Genomic DNA, 27,400 nt, shown 5'->3' on the forward strand with positions numbered 1-27,400 from the left:
CAATACACCGAAGAAAATGAGTCAAAGAGTTTTCTTCTCATACATCTAAGATTTCATTTTAAAAGTGTCATTAATTTTAGCTGTTGTAATCTGAAAGGTAAAACATATTTACTTTTCTTCTTTTTGTTACTGGCGCAGAGAGGGTGTCTAGTGGCTCTATTTATACCGCCAAAATTCAAGTTACAAGAGCGCAGGCACAACGGCGTTGTTGTAAGTTGATACACATTCGAAACCTCTAGTTTGTGGCTAACAATTACGAGTAATCTTTAAAATACACTAACTAAATTTGTGAGGACGCTTCGGAGGCTTAGCGATGCACATCAAGTCAATTATCATCGATGGGTTCAAATCCTACGCACACCGAACTGAGATAAACGGCTTCGACCCGCTCTTCAACGCCATCACAGGGCTGAACGGGAGCGGCAAGTCAAACATTTTGGACTCCATATGTTTTCTCTTGGGCATTACCAATCTTTCTCACGTAAGTGGCATTTGGCTTACTTCTGCACGTCGACCATGTGGCATTTTATGCGTTTTTTCTTTGGCTAATAAATAAATAAATACGTGGTTTCGTTGAAAAGGTTCGAGCTTCCAACCTTCAGGACTTGGTCTACAAAAACGGACAAGGAGGTATCACCAAGGCCACAGTGTCCATCACTTTTGACAACGCCAACAAAAGCCAGAGTCCTTTGGGCTTTGAAACACATGATGAGATCACAGTCACCAGACAGGTGGGTGAAATGAGTACAGTTGTAAGTGCTATATGGGGACATTCAGCTTTGCACTATAATACCCGTAGTGGTGAACTTGATGTAAATTTCTCTATACTTTAGAATCCAAAAGCCGAATACCCCCCCCCCCCCCCCCCCCCCCCGCTTTGTGGTTAGTAGTGTATAACCGTGTTTTTACTTTCAGGTTGTAATTGGTGGCAGAAACAAGTATCTCATCAATGGAGTAAATGCTAACAATACCAGAGTGCAGGACTTGTTCTGTTCTGTTGGTCTCAATGTCAACAACCCCCATTTTCTCATCATGCAGGTCAGTCTTCTGTGCACTTTTTTCTTTGATTCTCTTTATTTTGTTTTGACACAATATAATCAATGGTGTTTTTTGTTTTTTATCTCTAGGGAAGGATCACCAAAGTTCTAAATATGAAGCCACCAGAGGTAATGTCTGAACATATCCAAACAGTTGCTGCTTTGCCTTTTATGGCATAAAGCAAGGAGTGACAATGTTGTGCACTTTCAGATCCTTGCCATGATCGAGGAAGCCGCAGGGACCAGGATGTATGAGTGCAAAAAGATTAGCGCCCAAAAGACCATTGAGAAGAAAGAGGCTAAGCTGAAGGAGATCCACACTGTATGTCTGCTCACAAAACTTTACACCAGTGTGATGTGAGACACAAACAAGATGTGTCATTTACACTTTTAAATTTTCAGATTTTGGATGAAGAAATTACTCCAACCATGCAGAAACTACTAGAGGTACTGTATGTTGACCCATATGACGCAATCACAAGTTAGACCTCAAATCCTCGGGTTGAAAGTGTTGAATTACGTAATTGGTGTTTGCTTCTTATTTAAGGGTATTCAAACTATTTGTTTACGGTATATCCTTGGCGTATTCATGTGAATTCATTTACCCAGATATGTGATAAAAGCTTGAACAATTGCATAGATCTGACTGAACAAGATGTATGAACCCTGCAGGAGCGATCGTCATACCTGGAGTACCAGAAACTGATGCGTGAGATTGAGCACTTGTCGCGCCTGTACGTGGCCTGGCAGTTCTTGTGTGCCGAGGAGACCAAACAGAAGTCCGCCGAGAATCTGAAAGTGATGCAGGACAACATCGCTCAGATGCAAGCCGCCCTGGCTGAGAACGAGAGCAAAGTTCGTGAGCTCTCAGTGCAGATTCAGGAACTGACAGAGAAAAGAGACCAGGTATGCTATGGGCAAATTTGTCATTTTAGAAATATGGCCCAGAAAAAGGAATACATTCTGGGCATTTTTCTTCTTTCTTTTGTTTCCCAACACTTCAAAAATAGCGCCATAAACGACATTCCTGTTTTGCTAATGTTTAGGAAATGCACAATGTATTATCATCTCTGGAGAAAGCGCTGGCCGACGCGCAGCGTGTGGACGCGAAAGCTCAGAGTGCTCTCGATCTGAAAAAACAGAACTTGAAGGATGAAACCAAGAAGCGGGAGGAGCTTGTCAAAAGTATGCAGGAGGTGAGTATCAAGGCGCCGTTTGAAATGTTCCTTATCCACATTATACTAAGAATAATCTAACAAAGCTGTTGCCATTTTTTTTTTTAGGACAAGAAGATGCTGGTGGTGAAAGAAAAAGAGGTGACCAAGTTGACAGATCAGCTTCAGGCTCTAAAGGAGGAAGGCCAGAATGACGGCGCGGCCCTTAAGGCTGCCGAGCAGCATTTTAAGGCGGTGTCTGCTGGCCTGTCCACCAATGAGGATGGAGAGGAGGCCACGCTGGCCGGTCAGATGATGGCCTGTAAGAATGACATGAGCAAGGCCGACACTGAAGCCAAGCAGGTGGGGAGACCTCATCACCATTAAGGATTCCTCTTGTTGCCGAGTCAAAGATATCTTACGCGCCCTGTTATTTCCTCTCAGGCCCAAATGACACTGAAGCACGCCCAGGCTGAACTGAAGACGAAGCAGGCTGAGGTGAAAAAGATGGACAGCGGCTACAAGAAGGATCAGGATAGTCTGCACGCTATCAAAAGCAGCAAGGAGAAGTTGGAGGCCGAGCTAGCTAAACTCAAATATGAAGGTACTGCATCTTTGACAAAGCATCCGATGGCCCTTGGCAGCTCTTGTTCTTTTAAACAATGTGAGTCGTTTGTACAGATGGGAAAGAGGAGAGTCTTCTGGAGACGAAAAGACAACTGTCCAGAGAGGTAGCAAGGCTGAAAGAGACATATGAGCGGCTTGTGTCACGCTTCCCAAACCTTCGCTTTGACTACAAGTAAGTCACATGAATATCACTACGTTTATATAACTTGCGTGTCAAATGTCGTCAGTTCTTTTATTTCATTTCTATAATAGAGTGCTGTCACTGTCAAATATTTTTATAATTGATTATCCTCTCTGATTCCATCGGGTAATCAGACCCAAAATGGGGAGGGGGTTTGAAATTTGTTTCCTTTTGTTTTGTTAATCCACTAAAGTTGCACGTAAATTGAATTGAGTGGATATAAGTACCTTTTTTTTTCTTCTATATATATATATATATGCATTACAGTAATTGCTGGACTATGAGCCGCTACTTTTTTCACTAGCATTCGACCCTGCAGGTGCAGCTTATCCATCAGATCACAAGGGGGCGCACTATAAAGGAAGCGCAAGAGCGTCAGGCAGAGCAAAACAAGCTAAGCGAGCCCAAATATTAGTCTGAGAGACAGAACGAGAGCGAGACAATTTGCGCCCTCATTATGGAAAAGAAAGTAGCGGGAACCCGATAACATTAAAACACCTATGGTTTATAGTCGGTGCGGCTTATATGTGTAACAAACTCGAGTATTCCCCAAATTTAGCTAGCGCGGCTTATAGACAGGTGTGCATTATAGTCCAGAAATTACTGTATTTCTCACCAACAAAATGAGCCAATGCTAAATGGTTAGCAATCATACTTAGCATTAGTGCGCTAGCCATTACTGCTTAAGATAAACAAACACTAACTATTTATTTCACACATACATCATAGCTACATTACACCTGGCTCAAATTGAGGCAGAGGGTGGTATCATCCTGACTATGATGGGTGACTACCAGGTATTGGTGCCAATACCAGTCTTATTTGAAGGTATCGGTACTCACGGCGGTGACCGATACCATTATCGGCCGCCCTCCTGCGGCCGTTTTACGATCAGGGACAAGAAATTTGAAATTATATGAATACAAAGTTTCCATTAATTTTATGCAATTTGAAGGAAAAATAATATATTAGGATATATAGGTCTTTCTTTAAAATCAACTGTCATTTATGGGTGATGAATTTTATTTACTAGTAGTATCAGTAGCGGTGACTACTCAAGAGTTGCGTATCGGTCGGAAAAAAAGTACTATCGAACATCCCTAATCCTGACCATGCGCCATGATGTGCATGTATTCTGTCAATTCAACTGACTCGCTTTCATTTTTTACATGCAACGTATAATAATTCCAATAAGAATATGACTATTATCATGTTACAGCATTCATTCATTATCAGTCACTTAGGTTGGAGGTGCTGAGCAAAAAAGGTGGAGGTGGCCGCCTTTGAATTTTGTACACAGGAAAAACGCTGTAATAGTGTCTTAAAAGTCACTTGCAGATCATGCTTCAAGTTCAACAATAATCCATGGGTAAGGGTTTTAGGGGAAGCTCAATGCGCTATGTAATGTCTTGAATAAAAACCCAGTAACTAAGTATTTAATGTCAGTGAGCGTTTTTTTTAAGCAGACCAATAACATCCCCCATTCGGCCACTAGATGGTGCACTAACAGCCACCACTGCCATACTGCGTGGTTTTGCAAAAAAGAAAAAAGTCAGTGTATAAAAAAACATGGATGGCCCAAACATGGTTCCGGTGGAGCTTCAAGACAGAAAATAAGATAACAATAAGTCGACCTATTTTTAAAGTCGACTTATCTGATTTGTTTTTTCCCAGCCCTTCTATAATGTTTAAATGTGTTTCAGAGACCCTGAACGCGGATGGGACCGTAGTAAAGTGAAGGGACTGCTGGCCAACTTGATTTCAGTGCGCGACGTCCCCTACGCGACTGCGCTGGAGGTGGTCGCCGGCGGACGACTTTATAACATTGTGGTCGACACAGAGGTGAGCGTGCAATGTGCCGCTTGACTTGAGCCCGTGTCGCTTCTCATTTTATATTCAACTCTGTGTGGCGGATGTTTGTAGGTGACAGGTAAGAAGCTGCTGGAGAAGGGAGAGCTGCAGCGGAGGTACACCATCATTCCCCTGAACAAGATCTCTGCCAAGACGCTGAATGACAGAGTGGTCCATGCTGCCAAAAGCCTGGTGAGCAAACCCGATCTTTGTTGTGTGTCATCATCTCGTCTGGACTTAGAGACTGTCCATCTCCTCTCTCAGGTGGGCGAAGACAACGTCCACGCGGCTTTATCCCTGGTGGGCTATGAGGCTGACCTGCGCAAGGCCATGGAGTACGTGTTTGGCTCCACGCTGGTGTGTGACACTCTGGACAACGCCAAGAAAGTGGCTTTTGATAAACAGGTGACGACCAAGACCGTCACTCTTGGAGGGGACATCTTCGACCCGCAAGGAACTCTGAGTGGAGGTGAGACCAAGAAGGAAGCGCACAGGTTCTTGCTCAACTACGTGTGCCTTGTTTGGGACTAACCATTATTTTAATAATTGATTAATTAGCCAATTATCTTGTTGATTAATCGGCTAAAAAAATTATAATTCCATCCGTTTATTAAAAAATGGGACATTATTTCACAATGCGCAAACATACATTGATTATGATTCAGTTGTTTGTTTGGCCGATAACAAGAACATAGGTGAAAATGTCATTGTTTTCCATAGTAAAAGTGGATGTTTGTAAAAACAACAAAGATAGCACTGGGGAATAATTTGGAGGGAAAGATTGTGTTGGGTTAGGTTTTTAGGTTGATTAAGAGTAAAATTGAAATGCCCGATTCCCAAATTGTTGCCGGTGTTTTTCTCCACAGCTTACCCTCCAGATCAGCAAAATTACGTTGATTAGTTGTAGTTAGTATAGTAAGAGGAGCACTTGTAACTTGTTTTTTCCCCGTATGTGCACATTTATTTAATATATTTTTTACAAAGAAAATTGGGATCCTATCGGTAAAAAAGATACTGTCCGACGTGTTTCCGTTGCGGTTTGTAAACAACATTCAAAACATGCTCGAGGAAGCCGAGAACAGCAGCCAATCGGGAATGAGCAAGAAACCAGTCCACCAATCAGGAGCGGGGGTTTGCACTGTGAAATTTGCATATGCCATTAATAGTAGCTTGGCTGGAAGGAAAACGCTGAGTCTCTGCCCAGAAACGGGCCAAAAGAAATCCTTTAACGTGATAGAGAAAAATTGAGATCAGTTTTGGATTCTGCATCCAAAGATTTGTTAAAAACAGCTGTCAGACCAAACTAAAACATTAATTTATCATAAACAAAAAAACACGCATTCAAAGGTGTTTGAAATCTCAATGACAGTCATATTTTCAATTCAGTAATCAAGTTGTGAAGATATTCAATTGTGACAATTGTAATTATCATACTAATGTGTGTGTGTGTGTGTGTGTGTGACACACAAACATGTAATGTAGCGATGATTTTACACATTGCACTTATTCACTGCCATTGACGGCTATAGACGTCAAAAAATTAATTTGAACTATTTCTATTAGTTTCGCATTTTTCCACTTTTAACAAGAGTATGAAACCCAAGATTTTTGTTGTTGTACTTTTAGAACAGATATAAAATTTGTGATTAATCGTGAGTTAACTAGTGAAGTCATGCGATTAATTACAATAAAAAAAATTAATCGCCTGACATGTTTAAAAAAAGAAAAGAAAAGATTAAATATTAGGAGCGTCAGACGATTACAATTTGTAATCGTAATTAATGACTTCACTAGTTAACTCACGATGAATCACCAATTTTATATCTGTTCTAAATGTACAATAAAAAAATCTAGGTTTTCATACTCTTGTTAACAAAAGTGGGGGGGGGGTTAAACTAATAGAAATAGTTCAAATTAATTTATGGCAGTGAATGAGTTAAGCAGCTAATCATATTTGATCACATGATCTTAGTCCACCATTGTTGAACCCAACCCAAAGGCAGGTGTTTGTAAAGGCAGACCCATTGATCCAACCCTTGCATTGGAGCCGATTGGATGATGCGGACGTTCCGAATCTTTTGTTCCTCCCTCTCTTCCAGGTGCTCGTTCCCAGTCTGCATCAGTCCTCAGCAGCCTGCAGGAGGTGAAGGAGGTTCAGAGCAACTTGAATGAAAAAGAAGCCCAGTTGAGGGAAACTGAGCAACAATTGGCCAGCTTGAAGGGAATCGCTGAGAAGTAACGACGCTCCAAATTACATGAGTCATTTGAAATGGCTTCAGTTCTCTCAATGTTCCGCCATGCGCCCGCTTCGTCCAGATACCGCCAGCTGAAACAGCAGCACGAGTTGAAGGTGGAGGAGGAGCAGATTTTGCAGGCCAAGCTGCAGCAGAGCTCCTTCCACCAGCAACAAGAGGAGCTTGAGAGGCTGCGCAAAGCCATCGGTCGGAAGCATTTCACCGGATGTACCTTCTCCAGGTGCTGCTACTTGCCGCCTTAACCGCGCATGTATATCTTGCGTACCCAGAGGAGAGTGAGGAGACTCTGCATGTCACCAAGGAGGTGCAGAAGCGGGCGGAGGAGAAGTACAAGGTGCTGGAGAACAAGATGAAGAATGCAGAAGCGGAGAGGGAGAAAGATCTGAACGCTGCCCAGCAGCAGCTCAACGCGGCCAAGGCCAAAGCGGACGCCTTCAACGAGAAGCTCAAGCAGAAGCAGCAGGTGCGCCGACGCGCCGCTTTTAGGATTTGTCCTAGCTGGTACGTCCAAAATCCATTTCTCAGCGGCGGGTTGGTTGCCCGTGCGTCAACAGGAGTCCGATGCCGTGGCTTTAGAGCTGGAGGAGCTGCAGCGCGAGCAGGCGGGTTACGAGCAGCAGATTCAAGCCGTGGACGAGGCCGCCAAGCTCATCCAGGAGCAGATCGACAGCATGGCCGGCACGATGTCGCAGAACAAGGTTCCTTTTGATTGGACTACGGTCATGCTTGTACACAACATGCCGATATCGTGTATGTTGTGCAGGAGGCAGTCCGAAAGGCTCAGGAGGACGTTACCAAGAAGAAGGATGCCATCGAGGCTCAGTTCAAGGAAATCAAGGTCGACATTTTGGGTTTGGACCACCAGCCTCCATCGCTGCGTTCCCTTCTTGAATGGGGTTGTTTGTGTGTCATGAATGTTTTAGGGCAAAACCACAGAAGTGAACAAGATACGAGAGCAGAACAATGAAGCCCAGCTGAAGATGAAGGAACTAGAACACAACATCAATAAGCACCTCAAAGACAGCCAGGATGCAGCAGGCGCGGTAAACAAGCATTCATGTCTCATTTGTTTCAACACACGCACACACACACACTCATGATTGCGCCTCATCCTTCCTAACAGGTTGCTCGGATGCTGGAGGAGCACGACTGGATCCAGTCCGAGCGGCATCACTTTGGGAGGCCCAACTCCTCCTACGACTTCAAGACCAACAACCCCCGCGAGGCCGGCCAGCGCCTGAAGAAGCTGAAGGAGACCACCAGCAAGCTGGAGCGGAACGTCAACAAGCGGGCCATGAACATGCTCAACGAGACGGAGGAACGGGTGAGACCACCACAAGGGGAAATCTATATTTCGTTGCAAAAAGTGAACCCATCTTCATTGTGGGCGACGCATTTCAGACCCGCCTTACGCTAACAGTTTGAACATGGAGTTGAGTATTTCTTTTGTGTACCACTAGAGGGAGCGCTCCAGCCACTTCTGGTACTCGCAGCACATTTTCAGAATCACTTCCTTATTGACGTATTCCTCCCTGCGTTGCAGTACAATGACCTGATGAAGAAGAAGAGGATTGTGGAGAACGACAAGGCCAAGATCCTGAAGACCATTGAGGAGCTGGACCAGAAGAAGAACGAGGCGCTCAATGTGGCCTGGCAGAAGGTTTGACAGCCAACACAAATTTGGGCCGTAGTTGTAGCTCATCTACGCTAACACGGTAGAACAGTGGTGCTTTTATTTAATTAGTTAACTCATTCACTGCCATTGACGGCTATATACGTCAAAAATTAATTTGAACTATTTCTATTAGTTTAACATTTTTCCCCACTTTTGTTAACAAGATTATGAAAACCTGGAGAAAAAAATATTGTACATTTAGAACAGATATAACATTTGTGATTAATCGTGAGTTAACTAGTGAAGTCATGCGATTAATTATGATTAAAAAAATTAATCGCCTGATGCCCCTCATTTTTAATAAACTTTTCTTTAAAAAAATGATTATTAATAATAATAATTTAAATTACTTTTTTTTTTTTTTTTAAAGAATAAAAGATTATTAAAAAATTAGGGGCGGCAGGCAATTCAAATTTTTCATTTTTGTTGTTTTGTTTGGAAAAATAAAAAATAAATTATTTTTTTGTAATTAATCACATGACTTCACTAGTTAACTCACGATTAATCAGAAATTTTATATCTGTTCTAAATGTGCAATATTTGTTTTCTAGGTTCTGTTAACAAAAGTGGAAAAAAATGTAAAGTAATAGAAATAGTTCAAATGAATTTTTGGCGTCTATAGCCGTCAATGGCAGTGAATGAGTTAAAGGGAAAGTCAACCTTAAACATTTCTTGACAATAATATGTTATTTATTTATTCTATTGTATTTTATAATTTTTCTTTGGGCTTGCAACAAATTTGGCAGATTAGTGAAATAAGGCTTCAAGCTGTTTATTGCAACTATCAAAACAAAGAATTCCATTTGCTTCCTCAGGTCAACAAGGACTTCGGTTCCATTTTCTCCAGCCTGCTGCCAGGAGCCTCGGCCAAGCTCGCTGCCCCGCAGGGCTGCGGCGTCCTGGACGGTCTGGAGTTCAAAGTAGCCCTGGGCAACATCTGGAAGGAGAACCTGTCTGAGCTGAGTGGGGGGCAAAGGTAAGCACAGGAACTCAAATCTCACAAATGATTAGTAGTTGTTTTTGTTTTTTAATAACGTTCAACATTTGTCCTTCAGGTCTCTGGTGGCCTTGTCGCTCATCCTTGCCATGCTGCTCTTCAAGCCCGCTCCCATCTACATCTTAGACGAGGTGGACGCCGCGCTGGACCTCTCGCACACGCAAAACATCGGACAGATGCTGCGAAGCCATTTTATACACTCGCAGGTCTGCAACATTTTATATAACGACTCGCTGGTCAAGTTCCATTTCTAAACATTCTCTTCCAACAGTTTGTGGTGGTGTCGCTCAAGGACGGCATGTTCACCAACGCCAACGTCCTCTTCAAGACCAAGTTTGTGGACGGCATGTCCGCAGTGTCTCGCACAGCCCTCAGCCAGAAAGACACCAACCTGCCCCACAAAGGTCGCTGACGACAAGGCGGGGCTAAAAGATTAGGGGGGCGACATTGTACATTGGTCATGAATGATGCAACTAAACATCCCCATTACTCTCAGTTACTGTTTATTCGTTTTCATGAGCTCTTTGTTGCATTTGACACTTTTACTTCAAAAGTTGTGAATATGTTTAAACCTTTCTTTTCTTCTATTTTTGTGTTCTTTGGTTCTCTGTGTTAAATGTCTTCCTTTTTTTTTAATGCAAATGCATGCAGTTTAGTAAATAAAAATTTTACGCTATTGCTTGGGACTCCCTATTTAAAGACTGCATTTGATTTTTAAAAGGGAGCGATGGGCCTTGTCATTCTTAGATAAGCAATGTTAAAATAATATGTTTGAATAGATTGTTTGTATTTATAATTTCATCAAATCAAGTGTGCAATAGTTTAATAATTAATTAGATTTTTATTAAACAAATTTTTAGAAATGATAGTAGCCTATATGAAACCTTAATTTTACTATAGTTGCAACAAATCAGTGATTTTATAAAATATAATCACAAAAAATAGCACATTAATCATACATTAATGCAGCATAATCATACTACTAATTTTGACCACAGCGGATGGTTACGTTGAAGGTAGCACAGGACTACATACATTAAAGTAAAGCATTTCAAATGTTTGTATGACATTAAGAATATTTATGTCAAAATATTGGGAGTCATTTTTTTCCATATTCAAATAATTAGAAAAAGAGGCGGATGAGCGTGTCCATTGGATCAAAAAATGTTGACGTCCTCATAACATTAATTACATGTCGAAAGAATTAACACTAACAGGTGCTCTTCAAATTTGGCAGGCAATTTTTTTTATTATAAAAAAGCCTTTTAATTAAGCGATTAATCATGATTAATCAAAGTTCTAATGTGTGATTAAATTGATTTAAAAATGTAATCGTTTGACAGCTCTTCCAATTTGATAAATTAAAAAAACATGGAACCACAATCAAGGAGAAGGTGCTAAGCTATTGTAATAATGATTACAGAATTAACATGTGAATGCAACACTGTGCACCTTTCCTCTCAAAATGTGAATTAAGATGTAAAGTCCACTTTGCTTTAAAAGTAGCACCACTAAGACGCGTTTACCAAATGACTGCATTGTCTGCAGTTTGTTGCCAACTTTCAACATGAATGACCAAAAACACAAGATCGATGCAAATGGAGAAAATTATTAAGACATTTCAAGTAAGTCAAATAATCACTGTTGGGACAAGGTTGTTTTTATTTAATTTCATTTGTGACAAACAAACAACTGAAGCATATGACTTAAACAGGGTTGTAACTTAGTTTCAGGACCTGACAGAAAGTGTCGCCTCATTCATCTGACAAACGAGAGCCGACCAAAGTTTTCTCCTCCGCAAGGTAGTCAAGAATAATAGAAGCATTGTCATCTTTCAACATTCTGGCAAGTCTGCCAAGGTAAAAGAGTTGTCGATATTTAACAAGTAGACAAAACATACAACAGTAGTAAAAGCCCCTCTTTGGGGCTATAGTTAGACAGTGTCAACCACTCTGGTTCATCACATTTACATGTATAATTAGAATAACTGTCCAAAGAGCCAAATAGAAAGGACACTACAAAAGACAACTTTCACACAAGTTGTGTGATTATTACTTTGACCACAGAGTGTGTGTGGCTGGCTTGTGGTATATGTGTGTATGTGTGTGCGTGTTTTCAAGGCTGGCTCTGGATGTGCCTGCGCAGCTCTTGGGCTTTGTCCCTCAGGTCTGGTCTGCTGTCTGACTGAAGCGTAGACAGAGAACGCTGCAGCTGCTCTCGACTCTTCACCGACACGCAATCCCATTGTTCGCTCTCTGGCGCGCGCGCGCGCGCACACACACACACACACGCGAGTAAAACTACCAGTACTATAAACATCAATCACCAACCGGATGACATCCTAAACAAGATGATGTCAATCATAAAAATCAAAAGTTAAAGTGATTTAAAGTTGGATTGGAAGCTCCCTTACCTCCGGTTCTCTTCACAATCAGCTCCACGACGGACAAGGCCTCCGTCCTCACAGATGAGTAACTTTTGTTTTCTGGGAAGAGAGGAAAACCACACACGCGCAGGTGAAGAGGAAGCATATTAGGTCAGCGTATGATAGCGAGGTGAAATATTTACCTAGAGGATGAGTGAGAGCAGCGCAGGTGTCGGTTAAGATGCGCGACAGCGTGCTAACGTTGCCGCTGTTCTTTTCGAACAGCAACAATCTGCGGCGGGAAAGAAAAGCAATATTCATGTTACGCAACACCATGAAAGTCATTTGAGGTGTTTTGTATTTACCCCTGGAAATAGGCCTTCATGCAGCGGAGAACAGCAAGCTGCACCTTCCATGTGCTCAATTGCAGCTTCTCGCACATGAGGCTACATACGTCTACCTGGAAACGAGCTGTCTCCCAAAAAAAAAATAATAATAATTTTTTAATACATTGCACGTCACATCCAAGATCCCCAGTAAAAAAAAAAACGCTTTCAGATATCAGAACTTTGCAACGTGACGACAACTCACATTGAGTCTGGGGGTTCTTAGGCCAAGTCTTTCCCATGGTGTCAAACGCACAAAGCAGGACTTCAGTCTGCAGTTCTTTCTCCTTGCTGGTGAGGTCAACCTCCTCCTCTCGTGACCTCGGTGACGCTGCGACGCTCTCTGGACAGCTCTGTCGACGAGTTCAAATGCCAACAAGGCGGCCATAAATGCTGCTAAAAGACATCCTTTTACCTTCTTTATCAGAGGGACGAGAATGTCGGTCATGTCGCTGAAGCGGTCCTCCTGGCAGCTGTTGAGCACGTCGCCGGCGCAGCACAGGGCGGCCATTTTGTACAGCGGACTCTCCTTGCGACACTCCTTGAGGACCACCTCCAGCACCTCGGAGGTGGTGGGCTGGCCGGCGCAAGGCTTCTGTAGCTCTGTGCTGCAAACCGTACATGGAGGAAAACAAAGCAGGCTGATTTACAGTGACTATTAAAAGTCTACACACCCCTGTTCAAATGCCAGGTTTTTGTGATATAAATAAACGGGACCAAGATAAACCATTTTAGAGACCTGCATTTGGAGACAACTGATCCAATGGCCTTCAGTAGTTCCTCCTAGGACAAAAAAAACAAAAAGCATCATTTTTTGGGGGTCCTAACTCTCCAATTCTGTTGACGGCCATTACCTTGCCCGCCCACGTGCGTCCCGCCAGGCCTTGCATTAAAGCCGTCAGCACCAAGCCCAGGTGTGGCGCCACCAGCGAGCCGGTCTGTTCCTTGGCAACGGTTGCCATGGCAGCTGCACCCTGAGCTTTCATCTTCCAAGACTGGGACTGCAGGGCCTTCTGGGTAATGGCGATGAGCTCCGTCATGTAGAGTCGGATGCCGCCGAAACTTCCTGGGACCCAAGAAGTACTTCATCATGACCACAGTTAGGTTATATTTACTAGCAACTATAAAGTGTTACTAAAGGCTACGAGACTGCTGTTGGCTCATTTCGCAAAAGGTGCTAACGTTTCTCACCGGGGACATTCTCCTGCCACACTTCAGCCCACAAGGTGGCGTCCTGACTCTCTCCTTTCTCCTCGTCGGCGCCGGGTGCCTGATGCATGCCCAGGAAAGCCAGCGGCAGACCCACCCCCGCGTGGGCCTTCAGCACATCGGGGCTATAGTGGCTGATGGCGTGCGCGGTCATGGCGCAAGAGGACTTGTACACAGGCTCTGGAAAGACATCGCAAGGATTGGTTAGTTCGCAAAATGCAACTTGGTTTTTACTGCTGCCTCACCTTCTTTCTCCAGGTACCAGGTGTTAAGCTTCACGAGGAGCTTCTCCACGCTGCTGTCTTTAGCCGTCTGGTGGAGCAAAACAAGAGGGCTTGTTAACACGTACAACCAAGAGAGATCAATGTGTTTTTTCAAATAATTAAAAGTTAGATGAACGCGGAATTCAAGGTCCGCACCCTGACTAGATGGCCCAGAGCAAAGGCGAAGGCTTTCTGAACCACGGCGCTTCTGTCATGGATGCCAGCGAGCAGAGCGCTCATCAGTTTACCTGACAACACCACAAAGCATTAGTATCGTGCGAGGAGAAGAGGAAACAGGACGAAAGGAGCGGGCAGAGCGGCACCTGAGTATGGCGTGAGGTCCTGGGGACACTGCACTGTGAGGGACACAATAACACTGGCACAACCTCCCTGCAAAAAAAAAGACTCAAGTAGTACATAGCTCATCTAATCCGTAATTTTGTACAATGCCACAAGATGGCGCCAACGTAGTAATATGTGCCAAGGAAGTATGTTGGAAGTATTAGGGGTGGGAATCTTTGAATGTCTCACAATTTGATTCGATTTCCGATTTTTGGGTGCACGATTCGATTCAGAATCGATTTTCGATTCAGAATGATTTGATTGACAATGATTTTTGCTTCAATTGAAAGATGTTCAAGGAATCGTAATGATTAACTCCAGTTTGACTTGCTAATGCTAATTAGTGCTCTACTCGCGGCACTTTAATCACTCAAAAGAACAGCTCCGTGCTGCAAAAAAAACACTTTTATTGGAATAACTTGATCGGGACTTTTTCCTTCTACTCTCTAATGTGGCTACAACTTAACAGTGTATCAGACCGCGCGGAACCACACTGCCCCTAAGTGGCCAAATCGGGTACAACATGAACAGCGCTCCCAATAAAAGGCATACACAAACAAAAGGGAAGACAATATAAAATAATTTAAATAAAATCAGATTTTGGGATATTTATAATCGATTCTGAATCGGATTAAATGAGAATCGCGATTCTTATGAGAATTGATTTTTTTTTGCACACCCCTAGGAAGTACGTTGTTTTAAAACGGGCCTGAAAACATTTTATTTAGAAAGGTCCATTACTTTTAATTAGATATTAACCCTGTCCTTTTTTTTTTATTATTAAGTGTAAATCATCATGCTGATGAAAAGCACATTATAAATTAAATCTATTATTATTAAGCGATACATCTTGAGAGACTGATATTTTCGAGTCAATAACATTGTCATATATTTACCCCTTTAGCTATTAATATAGTCAATTTAAATTCTTATTGGTGTGGTGGGGAGGGGGGGGCGTTTCTTCCTTGTTTTTTTTTAATGTTCTCATCAAGGCTCAGTTTCAATCCCCTCAGTATTCAAAAATTTAAGGATTGCATCTGTGAAGGTCCATTACCTTGGTGCCAAGCCCGACTCCACTCTTCAGCAGCTCGCACAGCCTTGGAACCAGCTCCCCCAGTACGGTAACGTCAAGGTGCTGCAAACACTGAACACAACACGCATACACAAACACACTAAGAAAAATGTGACGTGAATATGTGGCGGTTTGAAAACGTAGGGGTTTCTCCTGCCACAATTGTCACAGTCAATGCAGCAGGATCTCTTTATACATGGTTGATCATCTGGCGGACATTGGCGAACGAAACTCATATTTTGGCCTTGAAAGCTATTTTCTGTAACATACAACATCTCAAAATGTTCTTACCATATTAACGGTTTCCATCATTGGAGAGGACTTGGCGGCGCTGAGCCTGGCAGCATCCATGGCACTCTATCAAAAATGGAATAAACAACTGTTAAGCGTTTTGGAGCTGCCACACCCGCATGAGGATTCTTCACGACAACTGCCGTTACCTTCTCCTGCTCTGTGGCTCTGAGGCTGAGGTAGTTGAGGACCTGCGGTTCCATGGTGCTCAGGGCCTCCAGGAGGGCTGGGATGAGTTTGGAAGCGTGAGGCTTGAGTCGGGCGCCGGCTGTCTTACTGATCTTTACGAGGGTCTGAATGCTGGCACCAAACAAAAGGACAAACAATTTAGAAAGGAAAAGGCACACTTGCACGATGAGAACACAATAAAAGACGTTACCTCAGCGAGCGAACCTCGGAGACATTGCTGACTATACCCTTCTCCAGCAAGGTGGGCAAAAGTGCTGCCACAGTTCTCTGGGCAGTTGAGCCAGTAGACTCGCACATACGACTGCACACCTGCGCAGAGAGTCAAGTCAGAATGGGTTCACCTTCCATTCATTCTGGAAGGGAGCGATTCAAAGCTTTACCTTACTGAGCGTTTTCAGTGTTAGATCTGCAGCCTTCCTCACAGATTCCTGAAAAGGCGATAAATAATTGCAGGGTCCAAAACACAGCGGCACGTGTGACGATCTCTCATAACTGACATATGTTGGGTGTCTTTTTACTCACCTTGATATCATCGAGAACTCTGAACAGAGTCTCCCACATTTCAGCCAAGTGATCGATGAGGTCATCGGCTTGACGGCCTCGAACCAAGTCGTTGAGGGCCAGGCAGCTGTGAGGACATCAACACATAGGGCCGGATTGACGAAGATTGCAAACAGCGGGCGCTAAACTGCATGGTTACTCACGCTAACAGATGATGCATGCTCAATGCAACTATTAGCATTGAACCACACTGCTTAGCAATTTAGTCGGTTTGGCCGTGCACAAGCACAACCTTTAACTAAACCAGGCCCAAATCGAGGACATATTTCAAAAATAAAAACCAAATAAGACAGACGAGGAACCGACCTGGACTCCCGCACTCTCCAGGTGTTACTGGTGAGGTTGGAAATGACATCATGCAGAATCTCCTTCAGGTGTTTGTCCACCTGAAATCGACCAGAGTAAACAAGAACACATTTGAATGAATAGAGCCACATTTGTGAGGATGCTTCACATTTGGATTGACGCTAGGCTGCACCTACCAGGGTCTTATCAGTAACTAGAGCATCCCAGATGCTGGTCATGGCCTGGCGAATGTTGGGGTTGGGGTCAAACTGGTAGCGGTACAGTCGTGGCACCAGCTGAGGGAGGAACGGAGCCAGCTGCTCTCCGGCTTTGGTGGCGATCATGTGAAAGCCAAATGCCGCGCCCTGAAAAGGATTGGCGCAAAACGCGGCCAGTATTGTATTCTGCTCTGTATAAACGGCACCGTCAGTGATGTTTGCTGGATCTCATGTGAGTCTATTGCTAAAATGCTAAACTCATTTTCAATTGGTTGGCTGTGACAGTCTTAATAGGAGAGGGGAGGAGCCAGTCACCTTTCGGGAGTTCCACATGGCGTGATGGTTGGCCAGGTTCATGAATTTGTACACGAGATCAGGCTGGTTCAGGTCACTTGCCAATGAGCAGAGCTCTTTGTAGGTAGACAAGTTGTGGCTGTTGGGCATAACAAACATTACACAATACATACATCATGAAATTGGCGACATAACAGAATAATGTGATAGAAAATACGTCCGACATATTGGAATGTTTACCCATCGGGTGTTTTGCCAATCCCCTCTCCTTGGAACACCTGTGTGTCTTCTGAAACGGCATGCTTTACTCTGTTCGGAAAGACAAATGTAACGTTAATGTAGAGTGAACGTTAGCTCTCGTACCTGGAGCAGGAATGGTTATTTTAGTTTGAATCCTCTCACCTTTTGCCAGTCATGAGTGTTTCCACTAGGGTGGACACCAGTTCCTGCTGGTCGACCTCTCCACCCATCTCATAAACCAAGCCGAGGCCTTTAGATGCCACATCCTGACTCAACTCTAAATCAAATAAGAGATTTTTTTTTTTTAGGTGTTTAAAAGCATACAAAGGTGCAACAATGCCTGGCTGTTGTAAACAGCAGATTGGGTTAATTGTCTCTCACCATCTGGGTCTGAAAGAACTGAGATGAATGCCACCTGGATCTCTTTCAAATGGGACTGGAAGGGAAAAGAACACCAGAAAATGGAACTTAAGTTTGATTAAGGAGTGATTTGAAATGTCTACTGTGTTTCATACAAGAAACACGGACTATTGGTTATGGGGAAAACAACCTGTCTATTTTCCATATCCTGTTTTGACTCTAAAAGGGAAAAAAAAAGAACAAAAAAAAAAAGAACACATGCCTTGATTTCTTTGTGTTGGCTGAGTTTCTTAACCAGGGAGAGAAGCCAGATGCAGGCCGCCTGCCGGACATGAGGGTTCTGGCTAGGAATGTACTTCGACAACACAGAGTTGAGGACCCAAGGAACCACGTCATTGTTTTTGACATCTGACAATGAAAGCAAACCATTCAATTCATATTTATTTTGTTATTTTTTCCAAATCTCTGCATTGTCTGCTGATTGTCAATGCAATGCACCATTTGTGTGTGCTTGACTATATTATACACTACTACTACTACTACATCGAGTTGCAAATGTATATTTGGTCACTTTCTCATCCAAATTTATGAAGAATCCTTCAAAGTCTGAAAGTGTGACTATATGCCAGCTACACTTCTTACTTGATGGTGGGCTGTACTGGTCTTCAGTGCAGGTCCATGGATCTCTCATAGCTCCAGAACTGGTGCCGATCGCAGCAGTGGTAATTGCTTCTCCCACCGTGAACTGCAACTCCACTTGCTTGGCCTTGGTTTATAAAAGAAAAAGAAAAAATAATTACGTTAACTTATGGATCACTGTGATCCCTGTAAAGGGGATGATAGTCAAAGCCATAAACTTGCAGTCCCAACAATTACGTGGCACACCTCTACTGAATCCATAAGTCCTTGTAGCAGCTTCTTTTGATGAGGGAAGTCTCCGTCTCCCACTGGCAGGTAGCCCAAAGTCTGGACTGACCGCTCCTTTATCTAGATCAAGTGAAGAAGATAAACACAAAAAGTGGGTAAAAGCCAGTGTTGATGACATCAAGAAGAGTGACTTTGGCAAGTTCCGAAACGTTACCTTTGCACTCTCCTTGCCAGAGGGGATGCGAGCAAGCAGGTTTTCTACAATGGACAGTTTGGTGAGGCCTTCACCGTCCGCTGGAATCAGCAGGGCTCCATTCCGACCAATTTCTCCAAGAGCTGTACATGCTGCTACTGGCAACAATGGACTACTGTTCTCCAGGAAAGAACCTGAATTGCAACACACAAACACTTCAAGATAAAGAGCCAGAATGGAAAAAGACGCAAAATACAAAATCGCGTACGCACCAACTGTCTTTGTTGCCATGGCAACAATGTCATCCTCTTCCTGAGAGGGGACGCTGTGCTTGTGCGCAGGCTCACTGGATGCAGCAGCTTTCTTTTTGCTCATGTACCTTCCCACCATGTAGCCAAGCGCCAAGATAGCGCCATGTTGGGTCTCAGGACTCTTTGGAGTGTTAAACAAAATCCATTCACAGTTAGGCAAGGGAGACTTCAGCATATCAAATAGTGAAAGTGGCTTACGCGGTTGTCTTTGGTAATCTTGACCAAGTTGTGCACGGCGGCCTGCAGATCATTGCCCGTCATGGTGGAGACCACCACAGCGTAAAGCTGGGCTGCAAGTTCCCTCATGTCCTCCTTATTTGTGTTCATCAGACTCTGGAGAGGAAAACATTATAAGATGAATGGATGAATATATGCAACCGTGTCATATAATTGTATTCATCTGAATAACACCGACCTTAATCCATTCAATTTTATCAACAAACTTGGGAGCCAGTTTCTCTGGGCAAACGGACACCACCTCCAAGAGATAGTACATTACCGGAATTCCTGTTTCGAGAAATTATTTGTAACACATACATAATACAAAGATATTTGATGACTAAGTCTGGCTACCTCCAACGGCAGACAGAAGCTGCTGCAGCAATTCCAAGTAGATGTGAACAGGATTCGTTTCAGCGCCCTTGGATCCTGAAGATGGAGGCTCAGAAGACAGAAGTGTGCGGACGTAGTGGCCGATGGCTGGCGCGTCATCCTGCATGTCTGTAATTCGCGAGAACTGTGGCGTGGTGCCCGCGCTGTACGCCAGACACATCCTCAGGTAGCGCATAATCTGAGGATAGACGGGAGCAAAATATGTGAACACTGCACTATAGGCGCAGGTTGAAGTCCAGATCAGTTATGTGAATTACCTCCGCAAAGGCAGATGGATTGAAAGGAATGGCTGAGGTTCCAACAATATATTTAGCTGGAGTCTTGATTCTCTGAGATGCCTGACCAGTCATTTTTCAAACAGGAAAAACACAAATGTATTTAAAATATATTACAACAAGATATGAATCTTAAAAAAAGAAAACACAGAGTCTCACCTTGTCTTGAATGTAGGCCACCATGTCAGGAAAGGAGGGAATCGCCTTAGGCCCCTCCTTCTCAGCACTTTTAGTCGGAAACGTCCTCAACACCTTCTGAGCCTCCCCAGACACCTCCTCGCGCCTAAAAACACAAAACAGAACCACGTTGTGGTTAGAAAAATGCCTCGAACAATTAAATATATGCACACAGGACATGCCATGAAAGTGGGTGGTTGGTACTTACGGGTCTCCAGCAGCAAGCAGCAGCAGATATCTTGATGGCACATGATCAGGTCCGAACACTGTACTGGCAAACTTCATGGCAACCTGGCGAACTTGGACCTCAGGCTTGAAAACAAATTAATAATAATAAACATTAGTTGACAATTAACTACTGTGCTTCCTCAAACAAAGTTCTCCGGTCTACTAGATGCCATGCACAATATATTTGCTGAGTGAATAAATAAATGCTTCATTTGAATTAGCCTCTTATTTTCCCTCATAAAAGATGGTGCTGGTAGGCTGTTTTAATTAAGTGACAATTATTTGAACACTGATAAAAAAATGAATGTATACATTTCATCACTGTGGAAATACAATCCTTGATGATGGACTTTAACCAAGCAAAGATATTCCCCTGCTCGCACTCACCTTTGCAATATACGCTGCCACCAATGCCTCCATCAGGTTTAATAGTGCCCCCTGTAGGTTGGCATAAGCTCCAACCATCATAGACAAAGCTTCCTGGATGGCAAGGCGAACATCCGGCTCCTCCTGAAAACATACAAGCAAGACTTTTAACAATGTGCTTCCATATGCATAGTTGAGAAATCTGCGGAACTCACCTTGCACATAGACTCGAAAAATTGCTGCACTAGTGCAATATCCTTTGTGAAGAGCTGTGGCATACGGCTAAGGGGGGAAAAAATGTGAAATTAGAAATCCTGATAGCTGTTATATATATATATATATATATATATATATATATATATATATATATATATATATATATATATATATATATATATATATATATATATATATATATATATATATATATATATATATATATATATATATATATATATATATATATATATATATATATATATATATATATATATATATATATATATATATATATAAAGTGTGTTATTATTACCTTGAAAGTTTTCCAACGGCAGAATATGCAACACATAGTAATTTCGGATCCTGTGAACACATTTTCTATATTTAGTAGGAGTATTAAAAAAACAACAACAACAGTAAATGTTAAAATTGTTGTATTTACCTCTTTGTATTCATTAATAAGCTTGGTAAGGCCATTCAGCAGCATTAGGCCTAAAGGCTTATTAGTGTCAGGGCACCTGAAAACAAAGGAAACTCAATTTGTTTACATTTGTTCATCAAATGTAGTCGGTCGATTGAGAGGAAAATGTTTTCTTACACCATACAGATGTGATGGACAAACTGCAGGGTGAGCGAAAGCAACTTGTTGTTGGTGTTGGCTCCAAACAAACCGTCATAAACAACCTATGAAAAACAGGAACAGACAAATTGTATGCATACAAATCTAGCAAAAAATAATAATTTTGTGGAATAAGGTGCCCAATCGAACCCACCTGAATATTAGCTGGAAAGCACTCGGCAGCAAGACGCGAGCGTAAGAGATGCGGCAGGATCTTTAACTTGACTCTTGTGCTTACTGGTTCATGTTTCAGCTCTTGCTTCATAGTGCCACCCTGAAAAATCATCCCGCACCAGTTTCAAATACTGTATATGACTCTGAGACCTAAGCGCTACTGGTGAGCATTTCAGCAAGCTCGCAAACCTTTGTTTTCAGAGGAACATCTCCCAGGTACACCTTGTACATCTTGTTAATTATTAAAGGATTATTCCAATCAATAATGCTGGAAGACAAAACAAGACCAAAACAATTAAGTGGACAAATCCTTTGACCTGTTACACAATTAAAATGTGAAATGTTGCATTTTAGAGTGTACATCTGACTTATTTAGTAACAACTCAAATCACCTACCTTTGTTTACTTTTGAGCTCCAGATCAGCTGCAGTGGCCACACTGTGTCGGGTGTCGCTGGACGCCACCACAAGGTGCACCACCGTCTCCACTTCTGGAACTTGCTTTGCCTCAATGAACTTCACTATGCCCAGCTTACACTGTAGAGGCCAAAAAACACAATGAAGCCTTTATACAAAGGACAGGCAGAACGCCTGCTGCAGCAACCATAAGTGACTGTACCTGCTCGAGCTGTTCAGATGTCCACTGGGCTTCTCCAATGACCCTCTTGGCGGCATAGATATTCATCCCTGGGGGAGCCTGGGGTAGACTCTGACCGGGCGCAGCCGCGGCCGCCCCATCAGCGGAACCTCCTTGGGCGGAGGGCGGTGAAGGACGAGTAGGAGACTCGTTCAGCACAAACCTAAACAGACAGAAAATCAATAGCGTTGATACATTGCCAACGATTACCTTCACTATATTACATAAGTGGAACTAATGTGCCACATTCTTTAAAAGTCAGACCCCTGGGACACTAACTCACCCATACGGCATCAGCAAGACGTCCAACATGAACTCCAGCAAGAGCTGTACTGTCTTTGGCCGCTCACTTAAGTTAAAAGGAGAAGCGCTCTTGGAGGCGTCTGCTGGATATTTCATATGGTAAAGAGTAGGAATCAGCAGGTGCATTAGGCTAAGAGAGGATGGAGAAGAGATGCCAAATAATAATTCAGTCAGGAGAGGGGAGGTCAAATAAAGAGGATTGGTACAAGTGGTGGGCTCCGTGAAACTTCATGCGAATACTGTACAGTGGAAGCTCCGGGTTCAAATGCCCCTGAAGGTTTGGGATGTTGAAATCCATTGCAATCTCATGATCACATATTAGCTGAGGTGTCAGCAAGTGATTGTTACATGTCAACAAACAAGTGCAGTTTTCTAGCAGTTGTTAGTTCGTCCATTGGAAAATAATAATTCATAAACACATAGTAGCTCATGCAGCACCCTCGAACAAATCGTGTTCCACCTCAGAAGTTCCACTGTAGAAATTAAGAAGAAAAAAAAGAACAAAAACGGGATGTCTTACCTGTCCTGCTGAGGTTGTGGTTTGCCTTCCATAGCGGTTAGCAGGGTGGGGGCCAACTCACACTGCTTTCCCACCTCCAGGCGAGGGTAGCCCATTTTTATGTAGATGATTGTGAAATTCTGAAGGGGAGAAAAACATTAAATCTGCACCACCACCTGCAGTACAATGTCTTTATTTGAAAATGAGACACCATACCGTAACAAAGGAGGCTGCTGCAGGGTCTTGGTACTGAACCAGCAAAGTTTCTACTGGTAGCTGAATCTTAGGTCTGCTTTTTATCCTCTTGTTCAGGTGGACTAGCAGCTCCATCACCTAGCGCGAGAGACAGATAGTACCCAAAATGATGTTACTTTAAATCAGACGCTCACAAGTTGTAACATTTGGTGCACCTTCATAATTTGTTGAAAACCCCAATGCATCTCACCAAGTTGTTCTACACCTCTGCAAGGTCAATGCAAACATCCAATTTCTATAGCACTTGTCCTCTTCAGAGTCACAGGTGTGCTCGGCATATATTGGATGACTTCAAGGCTTCTAAAAAAATGACTATTGTTTCGACACCTCTGATTTAAGCCATACCATTTTTTACACTGCCCCCTAAAATAAGCGGAACTGAAATTGTTAAAATTCAAACGATGCCCAACTCTAATTATCACTGCTGCGCCGTTAGACAAAAATGACTTTGATGATTTTCAAGAAGGAAGAAATTTGATAGGTAGAGAATATTTGGCATTTATCTATACATTTCCTGATGTCCTAGGAGTCATACATATACACCGGTAAAGACATACACAAATGGTGCTAATCCAGGTAATGGATCTCATTAGATTACGCCGCATGTGTACCTAATATTGTAAAAAATAATGTGCGTTTCAGAATCTGTCTTGATTTAACGGTTTTGACTTTGGAAAAGCATAAAGCAAGGATGCAATATTCAGGCACGAAAACTTAAAGCCTTCTTACTTTCTTCCGCACACCCTCCTGAACACTGGACAGTTTGAGGAGAACAGGGGGGAGGAATTTGGAGATAATGTCCTGAAGTTGATCATCTGTCTCTGCATGGCCCAGGCGCAGAAACACCCGCTCCAGTTGATCTGTCAAAAACAACTTCATTAATTATTTTTGTTCATGTTATCAGCAGTGAAAAAGATGAGCTATCTTTACTTTAAATTGCAACAGATGTGTGCTGACTCCCATTTAAGACTATTTTGTGTCCACTGTATGCCCATAACATAAAGGAACAGGCAGAACAATTAAATGCTCTTCATTATATCAGAAGGTACAATTTACCAGTTGATACATAAAATCGTTGTGTTTGTTCAACTAAATGGGCCAATAGTTTACTCTTAGTAATTATATAGTAGTAGATTAACACCAGGCTTGTTCTATAAATAGCTCCCCAGTGATAGGACGTTGTGATTTTCTAGCAATGTAGAAGTTATCCTTTGAAATGTGAACATAAATAAAAACAACATCATTAAACGCTATTTGAGCAAATTAGCTATTTCGTAGTAGGCATTTCCTCGCATTGATCACTATCAGAATTTTGACATCAGCACAGCACTTCAATGCTGAATAAGACTTGGGTGTAACCAGCCAACGGGGCTTCCACCTCCAGCTTCCTACGAAGTCGACAAAACACAAATATTTTATCCAGCAATAAAATGCATGTTATCCAAGTTTGTTTGATAATCTGGTCCTGTCAGATACTGTGTATGCGAGTCCATTTTCCAGCCCTGCCTGCTGTTTCTTGGCATGGTCCCCCGAGCGGCGACAGCTCACACTAACCACGCATTTCCCCATTTCTCTCACATAAAACGACGCTTACGCACTTACGACACCGTGCAAGAATATGCTTAAATGTCACACGCTTCCATTTGTTAAAGCCCCATCCCGTTAGATCACTTGAGCAATGTGTATTAAAAACCGTCTGTGGCACATTCATTTTGACCATGACTGGGCAAACGGCCTTGTGACGATAGTTAGCTAGCAAGTGCTACTTAGCATGCTAACACTTTTGCATTGATCTCTAAACACGCTGTTACCTAAATCGTCTAAATCAGACCGGAGAATAACGTGAAGCGTGTTTACACTTAAGTGCACCTTACACAGCCAAAAAAAGTCAATGAAATGTGATGTGAATCACTGTTAACGTACACAGAAACTTACTGAGTTCATCCTGGGCAGCCATGTTTGCAAAGGGTCTGGGCGACCCCTACAGATCGCCGAGTGTCACTGCAAGAACAGCTGCGTATGAGTTACCTCAAGCAGATCACAGTACAAACGTACGTAACGTAAATAAAAGTAGGCCAATTCTCAAATCAGCTGCCATGCTGTTTAATTTACAACCCCAAAAATATATTCCATTAATATGTGTATTAGCGTGGTTGTAACTTGTAGTAGCGTACAACTGCATTGCATCATTCTGTGTGTTATGTCTAAAATTAAAATGTACATAATGTAAGAACATAAAATCAACTCTTAATATCAGTGCAGTTCTAAACTACTGCAAATCAAAATAGTGAACAAACACATTGCATGTCAATATGTATTAATCGGGCAGAACTGAGCATTTCAGTACACATAATAGTCCTAGGTCAGCGGGTGGGCAAACTTTTGCTAAATGGACACATTATTATTATTTTTTTAACGAACAGATACGCTAGGTCATTCGTAGATGCGGTTAAAATGTGTTGTTAATTGTATTATTTATAATTAACTTCATCATAACTTATCAACCAATTAGTATTATTTTTAATCAAATAAATAATGAATATGTATGTTGTGGCGGCCATGGCTCAGGGCCTAGGTCGGCTGTTTTTATTGATTTTTTTTATTTAATCTTTATTTATCCAGGTAAAATGTTTGAGAACTAATTCTCATTTACAAACATGATCTAGACAAGAAGCCCAAACAGAGCACATACTTCACAATACAACTAAAACAACAAAGCACAACATAATTATAAAAAAAGAGGAGAAGGGCACTTATGCTGTTCGATCCCCCAGTCTCCCCAAGTCATGTGTCGTTGTGTCCTTGGGCAAGGCACTTAACACACATTGCCTCCAGTGCTACTCACACTGGTGTATGGAAAGTGCAAATGTTTTGGTGGTGGTCGGAGGGGCCGTAGGCGCACACTGGCAACCCAGGGCAGCTGTGACTACTTAAGTAGCTTACCGCCACCACAGTGAGGATGTGTGAATGCATGAATAATGTATCAATTCCATTGTGAAGCGTCTTTGAGTGTCTAGAAAAGCGCTATATAAATCCGATGCATTATTATTATTATTATTATGTACAAAATGGGTTTATTTTATAAACATGTATTTTCTTGAATTATTTACTAAAAATAAATAACTAATTTAAAATATAAGTTGCTGTAGAAAAATTAATACAAGCATGATTAACTGACTGATACTGTATTAGGAAAAATTTCTACATTAATACCACAAAATATAACAGGATTTATGATATAAAGTAAGCCGCGCCATACTATGTGGCTTATAGGGCCTAAATTTGCCCATCGGCTGGATGTACACAGCTATATTGGCTCACAATAAATGTTCAGGTTAATGGTGTGATTCGTGTAAAAATAAATATGCATGATATTTTAATTATTCCAACACGTGGCCATTTTGAAAATGTAGCGTTAAACGGTCCCAAAATTTGGTTACTTTGAATATTTTAAGAAAATACTTAAATACATGTTTTATGAGTGTAGGCTATTTGACAAAGAAACATTAATATGATGCAGTTGTCTTTCACTGTGCAAACACAATAGGCAAACACATGCCAGGTTTGTCTCCGTCCATATCAGTTAAATTGGGCTTCACCCGGTAGCCCCCGAGGATCAAATGATTATCACGTGCGCCTGTTCTAAACGCATTGTGATTTCCTGGAATTCCCAGGAAATTACAAATGATCACCTGTGATCATTTGAAAATGTAAACGCATGTAAAAGTTTACATACACAAGTGTTGGATATGGTTCCTGTGGGTCTCAGTTTACGTGCGCGCTCCCGCGAGGCTTCGACTTTTGACCATTGTCG

General features: G+C 42.4%; 2 protein-coding genes across 4 annotated transcripts; one reads left to right on the forward strand and one right to left on the reverse strand.

The window, feature by feature from the left end:
- The first annotated feature begins 172 nt into the window (after nucleotides 1-172).
- On the forward strand, nucleotides 173-10,455 carry smc2 (structural maintenance of chromosomes 2). Its single transcript, XM_086083804.1, has 25 exons — nucleotides 173-481; nucleotides 582-731; nucleotides 916-1,038; nucleotides 1,128-1,166; nucleotides 1,249-1,359; nucleotides 1,440-1,484; nucleotides 1,710-1,943; nucleotides 2,084-2,233; nucleotides 2,321-2,554; nucleotides 2,636-2,795; nucleotides 2,873-2,990; nucleotides 4,703-4,841; nucleotides 4,923-5,042; nucleotides 5,115-5,319; nucleotides 6,950-7,085; nucleotides 7,167-7,291; nucleotides 7,375-7,568; nucleotides 7,660-7,803; nucleotides 7,869-7,943; nucleotides 8,029-8,148; nucleotides 8,229-8,429; nucleotides 8,649-8,765; nucleotides 9,596-9,756; nucleotides 9,836-9,983; nucleotides 10,049-10,455. Exons 1-25 carry the CDS (start codon nucleotides 314-316, stop codon nucleotides 10,187-10,189), a joined length of 3,558 nt encoding a protein of 1,185 aa, XP_085939930.1. The 5' UTR covers nucleotides 173-313; the 3' UTR covers nucleotides 10,190-10,455.
- A 960-nt stretch (nucleotides 10,456-11,415) lies between these two features.
- Nucleotides 11,416-25,587, reverse strand: ecpas (Ecm29 proteasome adaptor and scaffold). Of its 3 annotated transcripts, none has more exons than XM_086083519.1 (49): nucleotides 25,522-25,587; nucleotides 24,316-24,446; nucleotides 23,548-23,664; nucleotides 23,353-23,471; nucleotides 22,813-22,962; nucleotides 22,512-22,692; nucleotides 22,290-22,429; nucleotides 22,083-22,161; nucleotides 21,874-21,993; nucleotides 21,699-21,784; nucleotides 21,543-21,618; nucleotides 21,414-21,463; nucleotides 21,097-21,163; nucleotides 20,903-21,025; nucleotides 20,496-20,599; nucleotides 20,270-20,393; nucleotides 20,093-20,173; nucleotides 19,797-20,013; nucleotides 19,639-19,730; nucleotides 19,422-19,556; nucleotides 19,185-19,344; nucleotides 18,934-19,106; nucleotides 18,738-18,839; nucleotides 18,495-18,618; nucleotides 18,115-18,260; nucleotides 17,874-17,928; nucleotides 17,655-17,769; nucleotides 17,493-17,561; nucleotides 17,274-17,391; nucleotides 16,938-17,105; nucleotides 16,762-16,841; nucleotides 16,417-16,522; nucleotides 16,275-16,322; nucleotides 16,085-16,203; nucleotides 15,855-16,005; nucleotides 15,706-15,771; nucleotides 15,397-15,486; nucleotides 14,324-14,390; nucleotides 14,157-14,248; nucleotides 13,983-14,049; nucleotides 13,720-13,917; nucleotides 13,383-13,594; nucleotides 13,268-13,311; nucleotides 12,944-13,136; nucleotides 12,734-12,881; nucleotides 12,508-12,613; nucleotides 12,346-12,434; nucleotides 12,191-12,262; nucleotides 11,416-12,032 (listed from the first exon to the last, which is right to left on the reverse strand). In XM_086083519.1, the coding sequence occupies exons 1-49, from the start codon at nucleotides 25,541-25,543 to the stop codon at nucleotides 11,893-11,895; spliced, it is 5,532 nt and encodes a 1,843-aa protein (XP_085939645.1). In that variant the 5' UTR covers nucleotides 25,544-25,587; the 3' UTR covers nucleotides 11,416-11,892. The 3 variants fall into 3 exon arrangements, with proteins under 3 accessions (XP_085939645.1, XP_085939644.1, XP_085939646.1); XM_086083518.1 differs by having other exon boundaries at nucleotides 25,510-25,555; XM_086083520.1 differs by having other exon boundaries at nucleotides 11,881-12,118; nucleotides 25,510-25,555.
- Nucleotides 25,588-27,400: the final 1,813 nt, after the last annotated feature.

This window comes from Leptonotus elevatus, chromosome 8 (genome assembly GCF_054856555.1).
Source record: "Leptonotus elevatus isolate MCC_2025b chromosome 8, RoL_Lele_1.0, whole genome shotgun sequence".
NCBI lineage: Eukaryota > Metazoa > Chordata > Actinopteri > Syngnathiformes > Syngnathidae > Leptonotus > Leptonotus elevatus.

Coding starts and splice junctions, on each gene's coding strand:
- smc2 (XM_086083804.1), top strand. CDS start 314: ATGCACATCAAGTCAATTATCATCGATGGGTTCAAATCCTACGCACAC. Junction 482..581: donor GCATTACCAATCTTTCTCAC/GTAAGTGGCATT, acceptor TTCGTTGAAAAG/GTTCGAGCTTCCAACCTTCA. Junction 2,991..4,702: donor AACCTTCGCTTTGACTACAA/GTAAGTCACATG, acceptor AATGTGTTTCAG/AGACCCTGAACGCGGATGGG.
- ecpas (XM_086083518.1), bottom strand. CDS start 25,543: ATGGCTGCCCAGGATGAACTCAGTAAGTTTCTGT. Junction 20,174..20,269: donor TGGCCTACATTCAAGACAAG/GTGAGACTCTGT, acceptor ATGACTGGTCAG/GCATCTCAGAGAATCAAGAC. Junction 17,106..17,273: donor CCATGTGGAACTCCCGAAAG/GTGACTGGCTCC, acceptor AATCCTTTTCAG/GGCGCGGCATTTGGCTTTCA.